Source organism: Harpegnathos saltator, unplaced genomic scaffold (assembly GCF_003227715.2).
Source record: "Harpegnathos saltator strain DR-91 unplaced genomic scaffold, Hsal_v8.6 scaffold683, whole genome shotgun sequence".
Taxonomy (NCBI): Eukaryota; Metazoa; Arthropoda; class Insecta; order Hymenoptera; family Formicidae; genus Harpegnathos; species Harpegnathos saltator.
This window is the reverse complement of record NW_020230519.1, coordinates 175,662-195,243: the sequence shown is the minus strand read 5'-3', so window position 1 is coordinate 195,243 and position 19,582 is coordinate 175,662. Positions and strand designations below refer to the sequence as shown.

General features: G+C 43.6%; 1 protein-coding gene across 1 annotated transcript; it reads right to left on the bottom strand.

Moving 5' to 3' along the window:
- Positions 1-14,558: 14,558 nt before the first annotated feature.
- LOC112589987 (uncharacterized) lies at positions 14,559-18,563 on the bottom strand. The gene has a single exon (XM_025305242.1). The coding sequence runs from the start codon at positions 18,561-18,563 to the stop codon at positions 14,559-14,561; it is 4,005 nt and encodes a 1,334-aa protein (XP_025161027.1).
- Between the last annotated feature and the right edge of the window lie 1,019 nt (positions 18,564-19,582).

Sequence of the window (19,582 nt, the reverse complement as noted above, 5' to 3'; positions counted from 1 at the left end):
CGCTGTCGACGTCGACGTGTCGTCGCGCGTCCGGGTGTCACCGAGGCGTTGTCGGAATTGCGCCTGTAACGTCCTGCGACGTTCCCCAACCATATCATTTTTTCGCACTCTGCATGGGAGGGCCAGGCGAGGACATATTAGGTAGGATTCAAACCATAAGGGGATTAATTTTACTATAAAATTTATTCGATAAAAGTTCATATCTTTTAAAATAATAATAATTTTAGAAAATCGCGCGGTGCGATTTAAGGCTCCTTCAAAGTATTACAAATTATGTGCTAATATAAATTTCTGTAAAATCGATAGTTTAGAAGTTATGGCTATTTGAATGTCTCGACCAATCAGGAAAAGGCATGTTTTTCTCAGTAACTATAAGGCCTAGAAGAAAAATCTTAATTGCTAACAATAGCATTAAAAGACCTCTATTTAACGACCATATTAACATATTTGAAAAACATTAACAATTAATAAGAAACCAACAATGTTACTACCAGTAGACTTCAGAAATTCTAAAATTCATACCAGGACTATTGGGACATCAGTAATGCGTACCTTCGTGAAAATTAAGAAAAGTCAATTTAAAATATTTTTAACACCTACGTACATAGAGAACATTTTAGGTGAAACATAAGCAAATGTCAAACCTCAGAATATTAATTACAAAAAGGAAATAATTGCCAAACGAAAACAATTAATTCTTGCCCACAAACAGAGAATCCTTCTGACAGTACATTCTCAAAATTTGGTAATTTTACTTAAAATTAATAAACCTCATTTATTTAAGTTCAGGGGTCACTTAAATACTCTATTTAGCTTTGGAAATCCACCATTTTTGCCTGGTCACGTTTAAATACTTTATTTAATTTAATTTAAGCCTTCTGTCCACGTTCAATCTCCTCTTAAATATTGCACTCTTTTAAATCTCGTTCGTACAGTACAACGGCTTGAACTCATCACTAATAATAAAAATTAATTGTTCATCGATCTTCTATTACCATAAGCTTCTATAAGGTCTAAAAGTCGGTAATTTATACATAAGAACCGTTTATAACAATTGTTAATTAATTACCGACGCCAATAATAACGAAACCTACCCAAGGGATCTACTTACCGACATACGTAAGTAGAGAGCCCTATGGTAGAACTCAGCCTTGCCGAGAAACATTAATTTAACACACAGTAATAATAAGGATCCCTTGTAATAAGAAATCCTATTTCCAGTTAACAATATTATAAATCTCTACACTCTAAACCCACTGTTAACAATATGCATTTCTTATAATAATTCTAATAACCACATTAAAACATTTAATAACAAATATCTCTTTTATTATAACACATGCATATTGTCTTTATAAAAATCATAACTAATTAACATTATAACTTTCTATTACACTATTCATATAATACTAAATTAGGCGTATATTATAACCTTAAGAACCACACATATATAATATTAACCATTTCTTTTTATTAATTATAATATTATAAGGCATAAATAATTACGCGCACATATAAATAATAAGTCAGACTGGCGACAGGAAGTCTCAAAGATAAGGCACGCACGCAGCCGGGCCACCGAAGGTGCTCTGGAATCCCCGAGTAACCCGAGCCCATATCAGGTAACATAGGGCATCCTGTTGACCACGCTCCTTATCACATCCGGCGGCGCGCCGAGATGTCTCGATGCCCCGTCAGCATCACGCCACTCAGTCCCACTCTGAAAAACCTTGAACGCTCCTACTCTGGATCCCTCTCGTATAATCCCATTACTCCTACCATATAGCCTACCCCACTCTTGAGTTCCATTGTCCGGACCGAACGAGGCCCCGGAGCAGCTCCCACTGGAGAGTCGACATCGGAAGTTCATACAGTACAGACGTGCCTCTTAGGAGTGCCTCCAAGACATCTTCGTTAATTTGACGCAAAGAGGAAAAGTGTCTTCTGAGCGACCGTGCCACCACGGACAACGGACGTCTCGCATAAGAGCCTTTCCTACGCTCCTTCAGAGCCTTTGCCTTGTGCTATTCAAAATCTGGAAGATTTCTTAGGAAACTTGCCAGAACATCCACGGTGTGTAACGTCCGCGTCTCCCTAGGGATCGTGATCCGCCTGCTCTCTATTTATTTAGGCTACCTGCTTACACCGGCACTGCCTGGGATGCCGAGAGCTTTTCCGGACAGATGGTGAAAGGGGAAATATAGTGATTGTAGTGATATAAAGATTATGGCTATTGATAGGAATAGAGACTAAACAATTGTTTATTTAACATGAGACAATATGATAGTTAAAAGTGTAATATAAATGAGTGATAATACTATATTATATAATTAATGAATACAAATGTGTTTACATTATATAGCTGCTGGTAATGAGTACAATGAAGTGTTGGAGAATGTACAGTTATCCTGCCCGGTGGAGGTAATGAAGGTGTACGGTTAATTGCGAGGAGTTCCAGTGAAGAATAGGACTCCAGTTGGTAAATGTAGGTGGCTGTTTTGTTGTTGAAAGTGTCGTCCTGTGTTAAATCTATCAATTCTATGTCTAGAGTTTCTGTCGTTGAACGCTGTTTAACCAGCCGAGGGTTGCGCGTGTGAGCCCTGTAAGAGCTTGGTAAAGAATGCGAATCCGGAATGAAGTGTCTTTGTGCGGAATGTAATGGACGTGGAGCGTATTTAAATGTGCTTATGAGTCTGTTTTGTAATAAAAACTTGATGTACGATGGAGGAACTAGATCGTGCCCCGTGATATCTTGTATTATACGGGTTTGGTGGGGTCCATGTGTTGAGACAACAGGGCCGCTCGTCGGCAAGCTTCCTTACGTAGCTGCCTTGCCTTCTGTTTAACGCCCCCGCGATGTTTATTTGGCATCTAACGGATTGAGTTTAAGAATAACATTTTGGTCGGACAAGTTAAAATAGCAATTGATAAAATTAATTATTGAGTGAAAAGGACTCTTGTGACTTTATTATCCGTTGCCAGAGTACTGTAAAAGTACTAATAATTAATGCTTACTACATGCTTTGGCAGGGTTAGGTTATGCGGATTGTAGGAGAAGGATAATTGAGGCGGGTGGCGGCTGTCAGCTGCGCCCCTGAGATTGAAGGATGCTAAGCACTGTACAGGTTATTAATTCACAAGTTAAATTTCCTGATCTTGATGGAAAAGGGGTGGTCTTATGAGTTGGACGGGATGGATAGGATGCTTGAGCCGAGAGGCACCCGTAAGGCGCTCCTCAGTCTGGACAAGGATAGAGGCGGGTAGCTCCAGTAAGGCGCTTCCCTAAAAGTGAGCAAGATCTATGCTTAATAATGTAAGATTCAGATTTAATGGTTAATGAACTATAAATTCCTCTGGCAAGAGATGTTATGGCACCAATTGATTTAAGTAACTGAATAAAAAGGACAAAGATTTATGAATGCTTAATATCTTCCTTTCAAGAAAATGCTCGAATAAGAGGAAAAAGGCTGCCGATAAAACAAGGATGCTGCATAAAATTAAAATGCTTAGTAGAAAATATTGAAGGATTGTATGCCGATGCAATGGCATATGTTCGTTGTACAAGAGAATCGGTGATTTTAATGGAATTGTACAATAGCAAGTAACACAGTGAGGTAATTAAGGCGTATGCCGATGCAATGGCACACGTCTACACATACACAATAAAATCAGTTACAATTCAATAAATGCATATACATATATATATGTGGGTGGGGAAGGATGCACTTCATGAAATGATTTATATTATTCCAGCTTTTATAATGGATAATGTCAAGATCTTGTCGTTATTAAGAATATACTTTCGTCTAAATAAACAATGAGATTGTAAAAATATTATTAATCTGAAACCTTAGTAACTTGATTGTTTAATATAGAATAGTCTTTACGGGTAATGGTAATAGCAGAACGCAGTATATTTTATATGTGCAAGTGCAGGTTACAGTGGAAACAGTGGGAATATTATATCAAGTACATAATTATACATGAAATTATAAAGGCATATAAATGTCTTATAACTAAAATAGCTAATGAGAGAGATAGATAGAAGGCTAACATGAAGGAACGTCTCTGTGAGTCCTTGTTACGAGATAATTGTAATTTTTATTTTTATTCAATGTCTATTAACGAGGTGAAGGCCTAGGAGGTTGGAGTAAGCAGATTTTCAAAGCAGAGTCTCCGGCGTAAGGAATCCGCCTGGAGACGATGTCAGAGTGGTGGGATGCCACTGCTGATAAGGATTCTGACTATACCAATACGGCTCTGTGCTTGGCACCGATGCCGTGCGCGCGTAACCCTGTGCTTGGCACCGATGCCGTGCGCGCGTAACCCTGTGCTTGGCACCGTTGTCATGCGCCCGCAAGAAGGAATGGAAAGGGAATAATAAGTGTGTGAGCGTAGTTCACTGCGTTGACAGACACTGGGGTTTCGTAATCACGATTTAGAAAAAGAAGAATCTGAAGATTGTCTCTCTCTCTCTCTCTTTATATATATACTAGCTTGTATAGCGTATCCTAAGGAAATCGGAACGAAATTCTAAGAGCGGTTTGACAAACTAAACGTAGATAATACACTATTCGGATTATAATGAATGGTCCTTATGTAAGGCAGTTACGAACCGACATGAACGAAAATTTCAGCGTGACGCTATGGTATCTGTTAAATAATTCGACTTGGCGTATGGTGAAACGTCACTGGTTCACTCGCGTAACAATGTTCCTAAGGCTTAGATCGCGATTGTATTTCACTTGCGCGAAACGCGGTGTATGTGAGTGTTGTGCATTAAAATATTATATACTTACTATTTATTTCAGTAGCTCAGACTTTTGCAGAGAAATCTCAAAGAACAGGCTTTTTTATTCCAGAATACTCTCAGTACTGTTAGGACCACTCTAGCCACGGCACAACTCGAGCGGGGAGTCGACTTATCCGCACACTTTGAGTATTATAAAACACCGTGGATGTTCTGGCAAGTTTCCTAAGAAGTCTTCCAGATTTTGAATAGCACAAGGCAAAGGCTCTGAAGGAGCGTAGGAAGAGGCTCTTATGCGAGACGACCGTTGTCCGTGGTGGCACGGTCGCTCAGAGACACTTTTCCTCTTTGCGTCAAATTAACAAAGATGTCTTGGAGGCTCTCCTAAGAGGCACGTCTGTACTGTATGAACTTCCGATGTCGACTCTGCGGTGGGAGCTGCTCCCGGGGCCTCGTTCGGTCCGGACAATGGAACTCAAGAGTGGGGTAGGCTATATGGTAGGAGTAATGGGATTATACGAGAGGGATCCAGAGTAGGAGCGTTCAAGGTTTTTCAGAGTGGGACTGAGTGGCGTGATGCTGACGGGGCATCGAGACATCTCGGCGCGCCGCCGGATGTGATAAGGAGCGTGGTCAACAGGATGCCCTATGTTACCTGATATGGGCTCGGGTTACTCGGGGATTCCAGAGCACCTTCGGTGGCCCGGCTGCGTGCGTGCCTTATCTTTGAGACTTCCTGTCGCCAGTCTGACTTATTAATTTATATGTGCGCGTAATTATTTATGCCTTATAATATTATAATTTAATAAAAAGAAATGGTTAATATTATATATGTGTGGTTCTTAAGGTTATAATATACGCCTAATTTAGTATTATATGAATAGTGTAATAGAAAGTTATAATGTTAATTAGTTATGATTTTTATAAAGACAATATGCATGTGTTATAATATAAGAGATATTTGTTATTAATGTTTAAATGTGGTTATTAAGAATTATTATAAGAAATGCATATTGTTAACAGTGGGTTTTAGAGTGTAGAGATTTATAATATTGTTAACTGGAAAATTAGGATTTCTTATTACAGGGATCCTTATTATTACTGTTGTAAAATTAATGTTTCTCGGCAAGGCTGAGTTCTACCATAGGGCTCTCTACTTACGTATGTCGGTAAGATAGATCCCTTGGGTAGGTTTCGTTATTATTGGCGTCGGTAATTAATTAACAATTGTTATAAACGGTTCTTATGTATAAATTACCGACTTTTAGACCTTATAGAAGCTTATGGTAATAGAAGATTCGATGAACAATTAATTTTTATTATTAGTGATGAGTTCAAGCCGTTGTACTGTACGAACGAATTTAAAAGAGTGCAATATTTAAGAGGAGCTTGAACGTGGACAGAAGGCTTAAATTAAATTAAATAAAGTATTTAAACGTGACCAAGGCAAAAATGGTGGATTTCCAAGCTAAATAGGGTATTTAAACGACCCCTGAACTTAAATAAATGAGGTTTATTAAATTTTGAGTAAAAATTACCAAATTTTGAGAATGTACTGTCAGAAGGATTCTCTGTTTGTGGGCAAGAATTAATTGTTTTCCTTTGGCATTATTTCCTTTTGTAATTTATATTCTGAGGTTTTGACATTTGCTTATGTTTCACTAAAATGTTCTCTATGTACGTAGGTGTTAAAAATATTTTAAATTGACTTTTCTTAATTTTTACGGAAGGTACGCATTACTGATGTCCCAATAGTCCCTGCGTATGAATTTTAGAATTTTCTGAAGTCTACTGGTAAGTAACATTGTTGGTTTCTTATTAATTGTTAATGTTTTTCAAAATGTTAATATGGTCGTTAAATAGAGGTCTTTTAATGCTATTGTTAGCAATTAAGATTTTTCTTCTAGGCCTTATAGTTACTGAGAAAAACATGCCTTTTCCTGATTGGTCGAGACATTCAAATAACCATAACTTCTAAACTATCGATTTTACAGAAATTTTATTAGGACATAATTTGTAATACTTTGAAGGAGCCTTAAATCGCACCGCGCGATTTTCTAAAATTATTATTATTTTAAAAGATATGAACTTTTATCGATAAATTTTTATAGTAACAATTACCCTCTATGGTTGAATCTACCTATATGTCTCGCTGGCCCTCCAATGCAGAGGCGAAAAAATGATATGGTGGAGAGAACGTCGCAGGACGTTACACCTCCCCCCCTTTTAAGAGCAAATTTCCGAAACTTTTGTTAGGAATTTGATCGTGAACGACTACCTGGTTTAGGCGTTCGTTGAGTTCTCTGTAGGCGATGGATGTGTGCGGTCCCTCTTCGATGAGGTGATGTGGAGGTGCGGCTGGTCTAGGTGTTGACCTTGGAAGTGGTTGAGGCTGTTGCTCGACTGGGGTGGGTTGTTGAAGTGGTGTGTTAGTTGAAGAATCGACTGTTGCTTTGTTGGCACGTCTAGGTGGCCGATGAGCCAGGTGCAGCAGGAGGTGAGTCAAGGAGCTCCATAAGGCTCCTAAAAGGTGAAGGCTGCATCCGTACGCCGTATGAAGGGCGTATCCATGGAGGGCAGTATCGATGAGTAATTTTATTATGCGGATGATGATGAAGATGCCAAATACTCCTGCGGTTGCAGAGCCAAAAGCGACGAATCCTTCCCAGATTTTTGAGGCAGTACTTTCAGCAATTTTGTTAAGATCTTCCTCGTTCAGTAGATTATACAACGAGGCGGATCCGTCCCCTGTAGTGTGACCGGTAATTCCTCTAGCGACAGAATTCAAGAGGGCAGGCTTTTCGGCGGGGAACATGATGTGGTCCCTCAGCTTGTCGATGTCCTGTTGCGAGTAAATACCGCTTACTGCTAGAGGTCCTGGTGTTAAATATTTCCAAGATATAGTAGTGGTAGGCTGCAGGCGTTGTGGTGGAGAAAGACGTTCGTGAGGTTCGGGTGTAAACTGTACCCAAGTGTCCTCTAGACGGTATAAGGTTGGTAGTTGATAACTACATTCTCTTAATGTGCCATATTTAGTGAGCACATGAGATTTTGGTGTGAGGAACATTGATGAGTTCCTAACAGTGACTGGAAGTTCGGCGTAGCAGTCTTTAGTTCTCCTGATCTTTACTTCGACTGGGATGCACTGGATGACATGAATTGCTTCGCCTGCTGTAACGGCCATGTATCCTGGACCTTTCATTAACCGATAGGCGAACTCGTCGGGTAGAAGAGTTGCCAAAGACAGTGTATTTTTAAGCACTTCCTGCTCTAGGTCACACCTCTGCTTCATGACGTTGTAATAAAGGCTGATGATTTGGCTACGCACGTGTTTCTCTACGTATACAAATTTGGAATTGACGTACGAGAAGATGTCCAGATTATCCACAGGGACGCTTCCTCGTGGCTTGACAGTATCTCCTTTAGTAGTTTCTACGATAAAAAGCTTGGGATGCTCGGTCTGTAGGATTGTATATCCGCAGAGTTGTCGAGCCTTAGTGGTAGTTAGTGCGAACGTGATGTCCTGTGTGGTGAGAGAATAAACGGTGGAGGGATTGACAATCGGGATGTCGCCCCTTTGATTGATAGAGTCCTCCTGAATTTTTATAGCTTGTCCCTCGTATAGGATGTCGTACTGATGAAAATCGCAGCTGGATGTAGGCATTGGCTGCCAGTACGTGTAGCCATGTTCTGAGTCGACGCAGTGTCCGTCGCTCAGGGTGCAAATGGTTCCTGACTTAAGATGAATTTTTCCCGTGTTGATATGAACTGGTACATAAGAGGATCGTAGAGATATGGTAGCGACTCCCTGGACAACGACGTCGGTCCATGAGCCGTAAGGGTCGGAGTAGGGGATGCCCTTGCAGTGGCCATCGACTCCTATTTCTCCTACCAGGGTGATGCTGTAGCTCTCCGTAGAGTTCGGTTTGAGTCCGGAGATGACGTTGTTGTTTCCTAGGACGGCGACTCCGTCCTTCTGCATATGGTTGCACCGATCACTAGTCACATATTGTAAGTATTCTGTAACGTCCTGCGACGTTCTCTCCACCATATCATTTTTTCGCCTCTACATTAAAAGGCCAGCGAGACATATAGGTCGATTCAACCATAGAGGGTAATTGTTACTATTAAAATTTATCGATAAAAGTTCATATCTTTTAAAATAATAATAATTTTAGAAAATCGCGCGGTGCGATTTAAGGCTCCTTCAAAGTATTACAAATTATGTCCTAATAAAATTTCTGTAAAATCGATAGTTTAGAAGTTACGGCTATTTGAATGTCTCGACCAATCAGGAAAAGGCATGTTTTTCTCAGTAACTATAAGGCCTAGAAGAAAAATCTTAATTGCTAACAATAGCATTAAAAGACCTCTATTTAACGACCATATTAACATTTTGAAAAACATTAACAATTAATAAGAAACCAACAATGTTACTTACCAGTAGACTTCAGAAAATTCTAAAATTCATACGCAGGGACTATTGGGACATCAGTAATGCGTACCTTCCGTGAAAATTAAGAAAAGTCAATTTAAAATATTTTTAACACCTACGTACATAGAGAACATTTTAGTGAAACATAAGCAAATGTCAAAACCTCAGAATATAAATTACAAAAGGAAATAATACCAAAGGAAAACAATTAATTCTTGCCCACAAACAGAGAATCCTTCTGACAGTACATTCTCAAAATTTGGTAATTTTTACTCAAAATTTAATAAACCTCATTTATTTAAGTTCAGGGGTCGTTTAAATACCCTATTTAGCTTGGAAATCCACCATTTTTGCCTTGGTCACGTTTAAATACTTTATTTAATTTAATTTAAGCCTTCTGTCCACGTTCAAGCTCCTCTTAAATATTGCACTCTTTTAAATTCGTTCGTACAGTACAACGGCTTGAACTCATCACTAATAATAAAAATTAATTGTTCATCGAATCTTCTATTACCATAAGCTTCTATAAGGTCTAAAAGTCGGTAATTTATACATAAGAACCGTTTATAACAATTGTTAATTAATTACCGACGCCAATAATAACGAAACCTACCCAAGGGATCTATCTTACCGACATACGTAAGTAGAGAGCCCTATGGTAGAACTCAGCCTTGCCGAGAAACATTAATTTAACAACAGTAATAATAAGGATCCCTGTAATAAGAAATCCTAATTTTCCAGTTAACAATATTATAAATCTCTACACTCTAAAACCCACTGTTAACAATATGCATTTCTTATAATAATTCTTAATAACCACATTTAAACATTAATAACAAATATCTCTTTTATTATAACACATGCATATTGTCTTTATAAAAATCATAACTAATTAACATTATAACTTTCTATTACACTATTCATATAATACTAAATTAGGCGTATATTATAACCTTAAGAACCACACATATATAATATTAACCATTTCTTTTTATTAAATTATAATATTATAAGGCATAAATAATTACGCGCACATATAAATTAATAAGTCAGGCTGGCGACAGGAAGTCTCAAAGATAAGGCACGCACGCAGCCGGGCCACCGAAGGTGCTCTGGAATCCCCGAGTAACCCGAGCCCATATCAGGTAACATAGGGCATCCTGTTGACCACGCTCCTTATCACATCCGGCGGCGCGCCGAGATGTCTCGATGCCCCGTCAGCATCACGCCACTCAGTCCCATGTTACGTCCCGGTCGGCCGCGGCTGCGATGCTAGGCTGCAGGTGCTCGGGCCTGGACGCGGGGCTAGATCGCAATTTTTGGGTCAAACGAATCGCGTGATTCTCCCCAGGGATACGCGCGATCTGTCGGGCTCGACACGATGTTCAGCGGAGTATAGAGCAAATGGCACTCACCAGTTCCTTTAATCCAATGTAATAATCTGGCACACCTGTGTCATGGAGTTGCGCACGTGCCCACGAAGCTGTTCGAGGGTCGGAGTTTTCTCGTTACAGGTGCGGAGGGTGTGAGGCGGGGTAGATGCTCCGTAGTAGTAGTGCAGGATCTCTGCACGCAGTTGACGGTAGAAAGCAGGCCTCGGGTCTCGTGGCGAGAATCCGCGTCGAATGATCGGTAGTCGCGGATGGGTGTCACAATCGATCTTGCTAACACTGTATGATTTGCGGGCGGTAGCTTTCGGGCGCTCTGGCACGGGCGACTGAGGAGATTCTGGAGAGCGAGGGGGTTCAGTGGAACGAGGATGCCCCTTGTCGGGAGCGGAGTTGGTGGGTTCGACACCTAGGTAAGGGTGGTACGCTTGTCCGTGCTTTAGTTGGTATTCTAATTTTTTGATGAATTTCTTACGACCACCCCTGCATACAGGGCGCATTTGGAATCACTCCCGTGACTCCGGCCAGCTGTATTCGTGTGGTTAATTCGGAGTTCCCTATTCTGTCAGGCGGTGCGATCGGGTCGCAACCTATGCGCCTTCGAGTAACTAGTAGACGGTGCGATCGAGCCGCAACCTGTGCGTCTACGGATGGGCGGTGCGATCGAGCCGCAGCCTATACGCCCTTATTCTAGTGATGCGAATACCTTGAAGAATCGGCGGCCAGTTATCAGCTAGGCGATTCTAATGCGTTAGCGGTCGGGGATGGGAGGAGATGGGAGAGTGAATCTAACCTTGAATCGGCTAACAAGAGTATATTTTAGCTAAATGAATACACGAAAATATTCTGAGTTAGATTTAGTAAAAATATTCTAAGTTCACATTCATAAAAATATTCTAAGTTAAAACTCACGAAAATATTCTGAGTTAGATTTAGTGAAAATATTCTAAGTTCGTATTCACGAAAATATTCTAAGTTAAAACTCACGAAAATATTCTAAGTTAAAACTCACGAAAATATTCTAAGTTAGATTTAGTGAAAATATTCTAAGTTCGTATTCACGAAAATATTCTAAGTTAAAACTCACGAAAATATTCTAAGTTAGATTTAGTGAAAATATTCTAAGTTCGTATTCACGAAAATATTCTAAGTTAAAACTCACGAAAATATTCTAAGTTAAAACTCACGAAAATATTCTAAGTTAGATTTAGTGAAAATATTCTAAGTTCGTATTCACGAAAATATTCTAAGTTAAAACTCACGAAAATATTCTAAGTTAGATTTAGTGAAAATATTCTAAGTTCGTATTCACGAAAATATTCTAAGTTAAAACTCACGAAAATATTCTAAGTTAAAACTCACGAAAATATTCTAAGTTAGATTTAGCACTTATACTAGACCCTAGTAGGGATGGAGGAAGCACTGCACCAGATCACTGCACGACTGAGACTGCTTCTCGGGCGCTCCGCGGTCCCTGAGCTGCGGCTTTCCCGAGCCGCCGAATTTTCCTCTGGAGTGGGAAGGTAGTGGGGGTTTGGAAATTAGAACTTAGAAAATTTCGGCGCGGAGGGACTTAGAAAAATTCTCGGCCGAGGGACTTAGAAAAGTTTTGGGTTGAGGGACTTAGAAAAATTTAGGGTCGAGGGACTTAGAAAAATTTTGGGTTGAGGGACTTAGAAAAATTTATGTTCGAGGGACTTAGAAAAATTTTGTGGTGATCCCAGGGAAAGAAGAGAGAGAGAAAAAAAAATTTTGTGTGGTGCTTCCTCTTACAATTGGTAGTGCGGATGTGACACCTCCCCCCTTATTAGAAAATGTCGGTCGTTATTGAACCGACGTTTTCTGGAGATATGTATATATGTACTTATTCTAAATGTCGCTTTAATGTCTGGTTTGGCGTATTTCGCTCAGATAATTATTTAGTTCGCTGTAACTTTTTGTTGGGGCACTTGCAATTCGCGCTTCACTTTCACTGTTAGTGTCTCGTGCGTTGTCGGCTGCCTCGGTTTTGGGATGTACTAATACTTCCAAGGCTGCTTCTTCTTCTCTGGGCTGTTCGTTCTGTTGGGTCTTCCCGCGTCCTCCAAGGTGGATCAGCAGGTGGGTGAGTGAGCTCCAGATTGCGCCTAATAGGTGGAGGCTCCATCCGTATATCGAGTGGAGTGCGTAGCCTCTTATAATGGAGTCGACTACCAATTTGGCTAGTCGGATCAGGAGTATGATGCTCAAGATGCCTGCGCTCGCTGAACCGAATGTGATGAAACCTTTCCATAGGCGTGCTCCTGCGCTCTCGGCGATTTTTTCCAGAGATTCTTCGTCCAGCATATTATACAGGGAGATGGTTCCGGCTGGGACCTTTCTTCCCATGGCTCCTTGTGCTAAGGTGCTGATGATTGCAGGTTTCTCCACTGGGAACATTATGTGGTTCCTGAGTCGGTCTAGGTCGTCGGCGGAGTATATTCCGCTGGTCGCCAGGTTGGAAGGGTTTATGTACTTCCAGGTAGGCTTGGTAAGAGGTCGGATTACGGGAGGTGCGATTGATTCCACTGGTCGTGGCATCATTTTATACCAGGCCTCCTCGATATTGTACATCGGAGGTAACAACTCGTTGCATTCCCTCGGTGTGCCGGATTTGGTAAGGATGCGTGAGCGCGGTGTCAGGAAATATGAGGCGTTGTTGTAAGTTACTGGAAGTTCGTTGTAGCAACGCTCTGCTTGGCGGATTTTGCACGTGACTGGGATACATTTAATTATATATATGACTTCTCCGGAGGTCACTGCCGTGTATCCGTGGCTTTTCATTAGGCGGTGCGCCATTTCGTCCGGGGCGATGCTAGATAAGGATAGTGCGTTTTCTAGGATTTGTCTTTCCAGCGCGCATTTCTGTATCATGATGTCCTTGTAGAGTTTCGTCAGTTGGTTTTTCATGTGACGTTCGATGTAGACAAATTTGGAGTTCACGTAGGCGAACATGTCTAGGTTGTCTATTGCGATATTGGATTTTTCCTTGAAAGTCCGTCCTCTCGAGGTTTCGAGAATGAAGAGTTTTGGGTGTTCTGTGTGCATGATTTTGTACCCGCAGAGGTTTGATTCTGAGGTTTTGGCGAGGGCGAATGTTGCATCGTTGTTAGTAACTGTGTAGATGGTGGGTCCATCCCCTTGTCCGGGTGAAGGGGATAGTTTGTGCGCGAAGCCTTCGTAAAGTATATCGTATCTGTCGAAATTACAATTATCCTTGGGTGTGGATTTCCAGTATGTAGTGGTCCCGTCGGCGTCGAGGCATTCCCGGCTGGTGGCTTTGCAGCGGATTCCCGAAGGTAGTATGACTTCGTTGGCCATTATTTTGATGGGGACCAGGAAGTCTCGTAAGGTTATCCGGACGCTAGCCTGGACAATGGCGTTTTCCCACGTTCCGAATGGGTCAGTATAGGCGGCTCCTTGACAGGCGCCGTCGTTTTGTAGTGATCCAGCGAGGGTCAGACTCCGTGACGTAGTTGAGTTTCTTTTTAAACCGTCAATTAGGATATCGTTTCCCAAAATGATAGCTCCTGTTTCCTGGGACTTCCTGCAGGCTTCTTCGGAGATTTCTCTTATATAGCTCCGTTTTCCTCCGGGGACAGTGGATACATGGGACCACATTCCACAGCGGTAGATTATGCGGTCGACTTCTAGGCGGCATTGAATGGCCTCGGTGTGGGTGAAGTCGTTGAATTGCATTAGCTGTAGATAGACCTCTTCTTTCTTAGGTTCGACGTCGTCAACGTGGCATTCGGCAATGTCGGTTAATGAGAGCGATGTAATGTTTAATCCTTCTCCTCCACAGTCGTATCCCAGGAGGGAGGTTGCAGGCTCGGTTCCGAAGGCAGCGAAGAGGGCGAGGGCTATCAGGAGGTGCATCCTGGTGCGAGGCTCGTGGTGTACTGATGTGTGCCCTTCGTCGCGTCGTTCTGCCTTGTGTCCTGGTGTTAGCAGTGGGGTTGCTGGCCTATGGTCGGAGAGGGGGGCCTTTGGCCTTATCTAGACGCAACTTATTACTATGGACGATTTTCGTCTGGTTTTCGCTTATACTAATGCGTATGTTATTATTTCGTAATACTTCTAGTACTCGGTATGGGCCCGAGTATTGGTCTCCTAGCTTACCCTTGCTGGGTTCTTTTAGTAAGTACACGCAGCTTCCTACTCTGAAGTTCTGAGGGTTTAAGTTTCGATCATAGTAGCGTTTGCTACGGGCCTTGGCTCCGCAGAGATTCTCGCGAGCGAGTTCCTGTGTGGTTTTTAGGCGATTGAACAGCGTAGTTAAGTAATCCTTGTATGTTTCGCTTAAGTTATCCTCGATAGGTGGGTCGCTAGACGGTGTTCGCACACTTTTCCCGAAGACTAGCTCGTGTGGCCTATAGGAGGTCCCTTCGTGCACGCTTGAGTTATACGAGAACATTGCGAGATTAAGGAATTCGTCCCATTCGTGTTGCGTGTTGGTGTATTGCTTCAGATATTCCCACAAGACGTGGTGGCTGCGTTCTATGGACCCGTTTGATTGTGGGTGGTACGCGGTAGTCTTGCACTGGTTGATCTTAAATTTTCGGGCCACAGCCTTGATGAGGCTGTTAATGAAGTGAGAGCCTTGGTCGGTTAGAACTGCTTTTGGTGCGCCGTATAGGCAGATGAAATTGTTTACGAACGCGTCTGCTACGTCTAACGCGGAGGCTTGTCTCAGCGCGATGGCGGTGGAGTGTTTGGTTAGTAGGTCTTGTATTGTGAGGATGTAGGAATTGCCGGAGGAAGTGGTGGGGAGTGGGCCCATGATATCCATTGAGATTTTCTCGAACGCTTCCTTTGGGGTGTCCGTGATGACCATGGGCTGCTTTGTTTTTACTCTTACTAGTTTCTTTAATTGGCAACTTCTGCAGTTGCGGATGAATTCCTGTATTTCTTCCTTCAAATTGGGCCATTGATATTTTTCCTTGATGCGCAAGTACGTCTTTGTCACTCCTTTGTGTCCTCCGATCATGCTGGAATGGCATTCCTCTAGAATCCTTCTCCTATCTCCCGGGGGTGGTACCTGAATTTGGTTGTTGCATAGGAGGATTTTGGTCGGGTCGCCCTCAAATGTTTGTTGCAGCAGGTTGCGGATGGTGTCGGAAGGTACGTTTTCTAAGTCGCCCTTGCATAGTGACACGGAGTTGAGTTGAAGCTCTTGACAGACATCTCGTAGGGATTGTATGGCCTCGCGAAGGATCTCTATGTCTAGTTGCGTGATTTTACGCTCTTTGATCACCAGGGATATGATTTTTGGTTCCTTCTCCGTCGTTACACTCGCTCTTCCCAGTGTTTGGCTGCGTAACGCAGGTAGCAAGTCATGTTCCTGGAGCAGTCTAGCTCCTTTATCGCAGGGGTCGCCCTTTTGGGTGACGAATACGGCCTTGTGGTCCTTTCGCAATAGGAAATTGTCTTTGATCTCGGTTATATTTTCGTTACGCAGTACGTATGGTTCATTTACTTGATCGAATATCTCGGTTTCTGGGCTGGACGCGCTGTCTGTTGTACTGCTGTCATCGGTGTCGGTTTCTGAGTCGTCGGGGTGATCGTCGTGGTGATCGTCGGGGTCGTGTGCGTCTGGCGGTTGGTCTCGCGAATTCTCTTCTCGTCGTTGTTGGTCGGGTCGCGGGGAAAAGATGGATTCATCGGAACTGGAGACGTCAAGTTCAGGGGCGAGGGGGAATAGGCGTATTTCGGCGGGGTTCCTGGACAAGGCGTCTGCGTTAGCATTAACTTTACCTGCTTTGTATGTGACTTCGTACTCGTATTCGAGAAGTTTTAATCGCCAACGGACTAATCTCGAGCTCGGATCTTTCACAGAATGCAGCCACACTAGTGGTCTGTGGTCCGTGACCAGGTTGAATTTGCGACCGTAGAGGTAGGGACGGAAATGTTGTACACAGTACACTATGGCTAAGAGTTCCTTCTCGATTGTCGAGTAATTTTGTTCCGCTGCGTTTAAGAGTCGAGAGGCGTATGCGATGGGGAGATCTTTGCCTATCTGTCCCTGACTGATTATACCGCCTATCGCATATCCGGACGCATCCGTGGTGACGACGAACGGTCTAGTAAAGTCCGGGTATTGTAAGATCGGCTCCGTGCATAACGAGTTGCGGAGCGAGACAAATGCGTGTTCTTGTAGCTCGTTCCACGTGAATTTGGCGTCTTTTTTCAACAGGGATGTTAGTGGTCTAGCTATTTTGGAGAAATTTTGTATGAAGCGCCGGTAGTAACCGGCTAGGCCTAAGAATTGTTTTATGTTTTTCGCGTTTCTTGGCCGTGGGAAGTCTTTAACCGCGATAATTTTCTTAGGGTCGGGCTTTACCCCGTTTTCCCCTATTACGTGTCCGAGATAGGATACCTCCTTTCGCAGGAACTCGCATTTGTCCGGTTGTAGATGAAGATTCGCGACGCGTAAGCGTTGTGCTAGCTTCGCAAACTTGGCTGAGTGCTCTTCGAGTGAGCTCGCGTATATAACAATGTCGTCGAGGTAGACGAACAGTTCGGTTCCTTGCAGGCCGGTCAGAACTTGATCCATGAGGCGTTGAAAGGTAGCTGGCGCGTTTTTCAGACCGAATGGCATTCTATTGAATTGATAGTGCCCATGGGGCGTGGAAAAGGCTGTTTTTGGCGCATCGTCCTCATGCATCGCGATCTGATGGAAGCCTGAAGCGAGGTCGAATATACTGAAATATTTCGCGCTGCCGAGTTGGTCGAGTATTTCGGTTATGTTGGGGAGCGGATACGCGTCTCCCACGGTTTTTTCGTTTAGCGCTCTATAGTCTATTACCATTCGCCAACGCTTGTTACCTTGGGTGTCGGCCTTTTTGGGCACAATCCACAAGGGGGAGTTGTATGGTGAGTTCGAAGGTTTGATAACCTTGTTTTTTAGCAAATCTTGAATTTGTTTATCAATTTCCTCCTTGTGTATTGGCGGATATCTATACTGTTTGGTGTTAATTGGAGTGTTGTCGGTGGTAGTTATTCGATGTTTGGTCGCTGAGGTACATTGTAGTTGTTCGTCGGGTAGGTGGAACAAGTCGCTGAATTCGTTCAGTAGTTCTTTTACGTTTTTTACTTCGGGCTCGTTCAAATGGTCGAGGCGCAGCAGGTTTAGGAGCCTCGAGCGTCGAGTGTCTCTTTGTTTATACGTGTCTGTTGCATCATCGACCGCTGTGCTTGAGAGCATGTGTTGTGTGTCGCGAGGTTCGCCTGGAAGGCCTAGGCGTTCGGGCGTATTCGCTTGGGAGACAAAGGGCTGTTTTGTTTTGTGGCGAGGCGCAGGCACGTCAGTCCCTAGGGTAGGCGTGCGTGCGCGTTGGATCCCTTTATCTCTGGCCGGGGAGCCCCCGAGTTCCGGTTGACGCGACGTCGAGGGGTCTCCGGTTAATATCTCTACTTCCTCTAGTTCGACCGTAGGAATAGGGAGTTTGCATTCCGTTTCTCCGGCGTTTACGATTCCTACATACGCTAAACCGTTTCGATTTGACACGACGGCGTCTCCTAGGAACACGTCGTCGCGAATTGTAATTCGAGGGATATACCCTTCCCTAGGGCTTGGGTTTAGGATTTTAAGCGGCAATACCCCGCGCGTTCTCGCCGGTACGGTAACCAACGTATTATTCGAAAGAGGAATGGGCACTCCTTGCCACGTGAGAATTTGGTTTTTGAAGTCGATGGACCCCGCGTCCTTTAGGAAGGCGGATCCTAGGATTCCTTCCTGTGCGATTGGGAAATCGTCGTTGATTACATGGAGTTTAATAGGGAAACCCATGTATTTAATAGTAATAGACCCCAGAGTGGGGATGCTTCCCGCGGTGATCCCTTTTAAGAGTAGCGTGTCGATGGGATCTATTTCGTTATTTCGAGTTAGTGTTCCCTTTTTTATTAAATTTGGCGCGGCCCCGGTGTCGATCATGAAGGTTATCGTGTCCGTTAGGCCATCAGCCTTCATTGTAACTGTGGGGGCGTATGAAAATTCGCGGGGGTTTAGGACCGCGATTCTTGCTGAGGTGAATCTTCCACTGTTATATTGCGTATCGGACGAGTGGGTGTCTGAGAGCTTCCCGCTCGGGGTGCGTCCGTATTCCCCGAGGGGCGTGCGGCGTTTCCCTGGTCCCGTCGCGAATTGTTGTATTGGCGTTTACGACATTCTTCGATCTCGTGCCCGATGTTCTTACAATAGCGGCACCATTTTGTGTTCCGGTCCGTCATCGAATTTCGAGGTCGCGGCGGAGGTGGCGAAAATCGAGGGGCTGGGGGTGTTCGGTTATGCCAAGCATGAGGGCCCCTGGGATCAGCGTAGTCCCTGGCGGGATTGTTCCTAGACGCGGGTGTTGATCCGTTGCGATTCGTGTTGGGACCATACCCGGGCTCGTGTTTGATCGGAGTCGAATGAGCAATCGGTTTGTCAATTATGCGTACGTCGTTGGATCGTGGTCGTACGTTATTCCGGCGCGCGGCGTCTTCTCGTTCCTGGTCGAGTGTATCCCGCCTCGCGAGTGACTTAGCGAACGCGAATGCCTCGAATGGTTTACGGTAGTGCTCGGGTCTTAGCAAGTAACGATACTGTCGCGGCAGTCCATCGCAGAATGCGTACGCGGTTGCTTCGTCGATTTGTCTAATTAGTTTTTCGTCTAACATCCCTCTTTCCATGCGTTCGCATTCTAGCACGATGCGCGAAGTTCCTTTACGCGGATGACATAGTCTGTCATGTCCTCGTTGGGATCTTTGAACACGGTATAGAGTTCGCCTTTACAGTGATAGATTGATTTACTAGAGCCAAAGGTGGCTCTTAACGCGTCGAGGAGCTGCGTGACCGAATCGCATGGTTCGTCCTCTATCGCGGCGTAGGCCTTCCCTCGCAGTCGGTTGACGAGGAGGCGTGCGAGGTTTCGTTCGGCGGACGGGGGAACGATGTCTCTAGCGCGTCTACAGGCTCGCGCGAATTGCGCGTAACTCACGTTGTATCCG

What these genes read in the sequence shown, in the direction of transcription:
- LOC112589987 (XM_025305242.1), bottom strand. Translation starts at nt 18,563, where the DNA reads ATGAAGGCTGATGGCCTAACGGACACGATAACCTTCATGATCGACACC.